The sequence below is a fragment of the Nannobrachium achirus genome (genome assembly GCF_963921795.1).
Source record: "Nannobrachium achirus genome assembly, chromosome: 2".
NCBI lineage: Eukaryota > Metazoa > Chordata > Actinopteri > Myctophiformes > Myctophidae > Nannobrachium > Nannobrachium achirus.
In genome coordinates, this window is record NC_137811.1 from 59,379,392 (window position 1) to 59,386,492 (window position 7,101).

At 42.6% G+C, this 7,101-nt stretch overlaps 1 protein-coding gene across 1 annotated transcript in view; it reads right to left on the reverse strand.

Moving 5' to 3' along the window:
- Positions 1-4,961, reverse strand: part of LOC308280444 (uncharacterized protein) — a 51,594-nt gene extending 46,633 nt beyond the window's left edge. Inside the window, exon 1 of the mRNA XM_080720711.1 lies at positions 4,669-4,961. Within this exon, the coding sequence (XP_080576837.1) occupies positions 4,669-4,690 (22 nt within the window). The 5' untranslated portion in view covers positions 4,691-4,961. The remainder of the gene's footprint in view (positions 1-4,668) is intronic.
- Positions 4,962-7,101: the final 2,140 nt, after the last annotated feature.

Sequence of the window (7,101 nt, forward strand, 5' to 3'; positions counted from 1 at the left end):
TTATCCTGGGAATGGACCTTATAGCTTCTACAGACGAAGAGATTTCGCCTACAATAAGATATTATAATTTTTTCATCGGATCGTATGAGCACACACACTACACCATCCTCAGTTTTGACGATTATTGGGTCGTATGTCCCGCTGTGCGAGAGACGCGCGACAGACACACAAGACCTCTTCCCCGACACCCCTGTGGTGAAATCTGGTGCGAGACGTGACGAAGCAAAAAAAAATTAAAAAAAAATCACGCCTCCCTCAAAGCAGCAGCAGAAACCAGTGACATTAAAAGTCAGATCATGAGACAAACTGTATGTGTTCCTAGGTGTAGCCTACATGACAATTTTGAAACCGAATATCCGACTATCCATAAATTACAGGTAATTGTTATTTTCTTCTCTTTTTTTCACCTGGAAAATTGCCAAAACTGAGCACATTTCAACCCATTAGGGCAAACCTCATTTGAAAGAATATCAAGAGTATATGAAAGCATTTTAATAACATTTATACTGTTGGAATCTGCTTCAAAATAATTAATTAGGCCTACATCACCAGCGAAAGACTAAAACTTTTTTTTTTAAATACAAATTAACTCCCAGCGCAGCCAGCTGGACTGACTGGACTCGCGACCTGCACAGCTTTCCTCTATGTTAGGTTAAACCATAATATATGGCATTCGCAGCCAATTTATAAGACTACTTTCTCCATGTTCACTTCTCTTCTCACCTCAAAATGGATTAATATTCTTCAGATGACCGAATCCCATTGAAGCAGCAGGCACGCCAGGCACTCGAGCAGAGGTAGGCTAACGAGTGATTCCCATCCAGTCGTCTTTATTGGATTTGATTTATCCATCACGATGACATTTGCCATCAAAGCACTCACACACACTTTGCACATAGAAACGTAGAGTAGATGCTGATCAATGTGCTGACTCATGTTGGGGATAGCAGGCACGCCAGGCACTCGAGCAGAGGTAGGCTAACGAGTGATTCCCATCCAGTCGTCTTTATTGGATTTGATTTATCCATCACGATGACATTTGCCATCAAAGCACTCACACACACTTTGCACATAGAAACGTAGAGTAGATGCTGATCAATGTGCTGACTCATGTTGGGGATAAGCAGCAGAAAAGACCGAGCCTGCTGGTGCGCTAAATGTATGGGGTCATCGTGACCACAGGCTCCTCAAATCACCCATGGTAATTCTTAATTTGCTTATTTTACTTGTTAAATGCAACATTTTATTATAAAGACATGCCATTAATATGGGTGCAAAATGCAAATGTTTACTAAAGATCATATCTCAATAAAAATATATAATTATAATAACCAAATTGTATTTACAAGCCAAATAGTGGGATCAGCCCCGTTTATTAGTCGGATATCCAAATAACCGCACACATCCCTAGTTCTAATGGATGTTTAGAATGTTTAGAATTATTAATAGGCTAACTAGTGATGGGAGTGAGTCGAGCAGGACGGAGGAAGAGAGAGAGAGATGAGAGAGGGAAGGAGGGACTTCATAGATTTTGCTGCAGCAATATCGTCACTCGTTTCCACACTACAGGAACACTGCTAGTTCTCTACCCCGCTGTGCGGTGATTTTCAAGCAAGTTTGATATTTTCTCCTGGCGGGTGGGTTGTAAAAAAGGTTGTTAAAAAGCTAATTAACATATCGGCGGGCGCTTCCACACGACAGGAGAAAAACTGTGCCTCGTGAGCGAATTTGGGCTGTTCCTCGTCACAGTCATAAATTCCTCAAATGCCACAACATTGCGTACAAATTCTGTTCGTTTGGGGGGGCCCTTAAAGGCCCTCTTACATCTAACGACTTTGAAAAGATTTCTCAATCGTAATAAAATCGAGGCTAGTCGCGGCGCGCTCCCGTGACTCAGTTGTTACTCAATCGTTAAATGTGAGGTAGTGGTCCGACTCGATTTTTACCCCAACTTGATTCTCTTAAGGCCCTCTTACATCTAACAACTTTGAAAAGATTTCTCAATCGTAATAAAATCGAGGCTAGTCGCGGCGCGCTCCCGTGACTCAGTCGTTACTCAATCGTTAAATGTGAGGTAGTGGTCCGACTCGATTTTTACCCCAACTTGAGAGCCAGATTCTGTTACGAGAATATCAAACTGGTTTAATATTTTCCCAAATCGGGGCTGAGTCTGAATGAATACAATGACGTAGCCTAGCCTACAACCAAAACAGAACAAGCCAAAAGCCAAGCCATTCATTCCCCAAAAGACGCTGCCTGAGCTGCCAGCCTGGTCGTTGTTGGTGCGGCTACTACAACAGCCCTTTATTAGTTATTTATCCGCGTTTCCATTATTCCAAACATTCAACGTTGATAATAGTTGATAGGATCGATCTGAGCTTGTAGATCGGCTATTTTCATTTATGGTTAGCCTAATGCTTTATAATAATATTATAATTTATTTAGGAACACAAGGCTATATAATAGGCATATTTCAGCAAATAAAAGGGAATCTTGAACCAGTCTTTACACAATCTTTAGAGGCATACACATCTAACAACTGAAATCTTTGAAAAATCATCCTACAGTCTTTGGGGAGTCTTTTTCAAATCTTATAGTGTGAGGGGTAGTCTTTAAGAAATCTTTCACAAATCTGTCCACAATCTTACCAAAGTTGTTAGGCGCCGTACAGACATCTGCGTCACGCATCATCATCTTATCGTCTGCAAATGGCCACTGGGGGCGCCGTACTAATGCAATCTCAATAACCCAGTACGCAAATAGCGCCATCTTGGATATGGCGCAATGCATTCCGGGTATTCGCAAAGGTCTCTGGGATTGTTTGGGTCCATGCGCATCCAACGCTAGGGGCGCATCTCAGAGCCGCAATTGGGTTTGATGATAGTCTTGGAGGATGACGGACGCAGATGCCCAATATAGTAATTTAAATGTTCCTCATCTAAGACGCTATCTATTAGACCGTGACATTGTTGTGTCAAATGCATTAAAGAAGGATTTAGTTGCCTGTTGCCGTGCAGCATGTATTTTAAATCTGCAACCACCAAAACAATACGCTACAGATTACAGAAATAGAGGACCAGAGGAGGTCCAAACTAATTTTAGATGGGGGTATAATTTGTCTTCCCGATCCTGATACCCTCCGAAACGGCTGGGAAGACGTCATGCTATCCACAGTTGTTAGAAAGTGCTATAGAAGTAAGTCTAATAGTCCGTTATTGTCTCCAGGTTGGCAGAGGTAGCGCCCAGGAATGGCCAGGATCACATTAGATAATATAATTAATTGACACCGAACATGGGAACGAGGGCATTTTTAATTGGCAGTAAGTGAGAGAATCAAATCACCTTTGCTGCAATAAATAGGCATATATGCCATTGACTGTTAAAATATTGAATTGGCTCTTAATTATAAAGACCACCGGCTATGTGGCCACCTGGCCAAATGCTGTTATTTAGGCTATTTTATAATTTAAGCCTATTATTGTTATTATTATTATTTCGATAAAGTAGAACCACCATTAAAAATTCATAATCATTTAAAGTTTGTATCGTGCTCGGACTCTCTGTCCTGACAGCTTGCTGCTGCTGCTGTTATAGATCAGCCTATTTGTCGTACGATGGTGTTGCGCGCTGAAAATATCAGAGCTACAGGCTCACAACACGTCTCAACTCGCCAGGTTGAGAGCTTGTATATCTGCCATTGCAGGCTCGAAGCACATTTTCTCCAATTTATCAGCGCGGTGTACGGGACTTGGTTCGCTTGGAGTCGGGGTTTAGGTTTACTGTTATGACAAACAGAACCGGGCGTGATCTGAACCAACCGGACCCGGTTGAGGATAATAAAACAGGGATACAAACTTCTATGGGTCGTGGAATTAGTGCCACTTGGATACGAGCAAGAACAGTGACTGTCTGATCACAGCAATGGATGGATTAAGTGCCAAGAAAAGTGGTGAAAGTTGGTGACGATGCAGGCAAGTTGCTTGCGCCATCATGACATAACATTAACAAAACAAAACATGTTTGCATATTAAGGTTGAATGAGATGTAAAAGCCCAAATCATATGAATTGGTAGGCTACTGTGCGACCGCATCACGCAAGCAGTTCCCTTGCGCCCACTTTATTCATTTTATTTTTTTGGCAAGCCCTCTGAGTCTGCACGAGTAGATTAATATAGACATTATTTTGTTAATTATAAAAACAGTAACAGATTGCATCTGTGATAAAGTGGAAGAAGTGCAGCGCTATAACATAAAACAGTTTAATAATCGGCACGTAGAGAGCAAAGACGCGTACACTCAAAGCATATCCCAAGCAGCTGAGACGCTCATGGACCCATTTACTCCCAGATAGCTTTGCGCTTACCCCCAATGCAACGCGAAATATCCAAGATGGCGGTATTTGCGAACTGGGTTATGCAAGGTTGTTTGGTGTTTTGTCGTTGCCGTGTCTCTTCAAGAGCGTACAGGCTGCGGTTGAGCTTGAGACACGGCAACGACAAAAAACCAAACAACCTTCCATTGACAATGCATTAGTACGGCGCCCCCAGTGGCCGTTCTCAGACGATAAGATGACGATGCGTGACGCTAATGTGTGAGCGCGGCCCCAGGTGTAAGGCTAGCTTTACGGGAATGTATTTATCGCGAGCATTATTTCATAAAACACCTCACCTCGTTTGGTCCGGGAGGTCATCGCTTCGTTCCGCTTCGTTCCGCACAGCTGAGCTAACAGGCAACGGTGATGGTGGTGACGATTAGCTAGCAGCTAGCTAACGAGATTTCAGCTGATGTTAGCTGGCTGGCTAACAATAACATCAACAATGTCCTTATTTTCTCTTGGAACGGCGACCCCACGACGTTGCTCCGCGAAATAAACCCCCCCCTTTCTTTCCGGGTCGGCGGTTATTCAAGCACAAGGTACTGTAATGTTTTTAAAATCTAATCTAAAATAAACAGAACTGGAATGAAAATATTCTCCAGGACCAGTGCCGCCAGCGTTAGCAGCAATAAGACTTCCGGTGCCGATCTCTTCAAAATAAGAGTATCCCAAAGCTATTGAAAAACGAGTAATTTTGCAATGATATGCAAATTAAAAATATAGATTAAGTATCTAAACGAACATACAAAATGCAAATTAGGTTTCTGGGTGTTAACATTTAGCATTCAGCGCTCTTATACCAAGGAAATTAAAAACATACATGACATACGTCATTTTCGCTATCATTGATTTATTGATTGATTGAAGAATTTATTAGAAGTTTGCAATAGAAAAAAGTACAGTTTCATGACAGTACAAATCACTGGTACAAGGTCAACTAAAAGGAGATCCTAGAAAGCAGAGGCTTATTTCCACAGGAACCACACTTTAAGTATCTCATATAACATTGAAAGACAGACGGATAGAACATAGTACTTTATCTAGGATAATATCAGTTTCAAAAGCATAACATCAAATACAAAGGCAGAAAAAAAAGAAAAAAGGGGGGGGGGGGCATGGGGGCTTAGTCTATTTACAAGTCACGGGTAGCAGCTGTCTGAAGGTGACTTTTCATACCAATTTTGAAGGAGGCTAGGGATTTGCTCTCCTTTAGGGCTTGTGGAAGGGCGTTCCACATGTTGATGGTGTAGCAGGAGAATGAGTTAGAGCCTTGTTTAGTGTTAAATCTACGTTGATGATGATTGGTGGAGCTGCTTCTGGTGTTGTGATCGTGAACATCCTTGACCTTTAAGAAGTAGTTTGTCAGGTACATGGGAATCTTGGAGGTGTAGTGTATCTTGTACACCAGGCCCATTGCAAGATGCTGTACTCTGTCAGCTACTTTGAGCCATCCCACGCTTTCGTGGTGATGCTCGGTAAGGTGGGTCAGAGGAGGGAGACCAAGCACAACCCTAATTAGTTTGTTTTGGGCTGTTTGGAGCTTTAACTTTAAGGCAGCTGGGGCGTCGCGATACCAGACAAGGACTCCGTAATCAATGAGGGGCCCAATAAGAGCACCTCCTAGTGTCTTTCGGGATTTAATATTGATCAGCGGGGCAACCCTTTGCAAGAAGCGAATTCGTTGGTTGACTTTATTGATTACCTTGGTGGTCATTTTTTCACTGGATAGCCTCCAGGATGCAACCCAGGTAGCAGATGTCGTTTTTTCTTTCTATCACAGTGTCACCTACTTTAATTGTGAAGTTCTCAACTAGGCTACGTTTCTGACTAGATCCAAAGAGGATACATTCAGTTTTGCCTAGGTGAATTGAGTCTGTTGTCATTGAGCCAGGTGCAGATCTTGTTAAGTTCACAGCTAAGGGCCTTTTCAACCTGCGATATGTCTCTGCCTGAGACTAGGAGAGCCAAGTCATCCGCGAACAGAAACAGATTGCCGTCACAAGCAGATGACATGTCGTTTACGTATATTAAGAACAACAGTGGTCCTAGTATACTCCCTTGAGGTACTCCACAGTTTACTGGGAGGGGGGGGGGGGGACAGGGTTCCGTTGACTTCCACCATCTGTTCCCTCCCCACCAAGTAAGAGTGCATCCATCTCACTGCTGTGCTATCAAGACCAATAGCTTTGAGTTTTTCAATCAGAATAGAATGATCGACGGTGTCAAATGCCTTCTGGAGATCCAGCATGACCATGACGCAATATTTGCCATCGTGAATTTCACGTTTGATGTAATCATTCAAATAGATGAGGCATGTATCTGTGGAATGGGACTCTCTGAAGCCAGACTGGAACTCGTAGATCAGTTTATTCTCTTCAAGATATTTAGCCACCTGTTCATAGACAATTTTTTCCATTACCTTAGAGATGGAACTAAGGATTGAGATTGGCCTGTAGTTGCCAGGGTCAAGTTTACTGCCTTTTTTGTGCAGGGGGGTTACCTTAGCTAATTTGAAGTCCTGGGGGACATAACCCTGCTTGCTTGATAGATAGATTAATAATATGGGTAATGATTGGGGCAATGGTGGCAGCTGAGTCTATGAGAAATTTGGGGGCGATTTTATCATGGCCAGCGGCCTTGAATTGAGGTAGGGTGCGCAGTTTTTTAAACACTTCATCAGTTGTCACCGTGGCAAGTTTAAAGTTGTCTTTGCATACCCCAAGGTT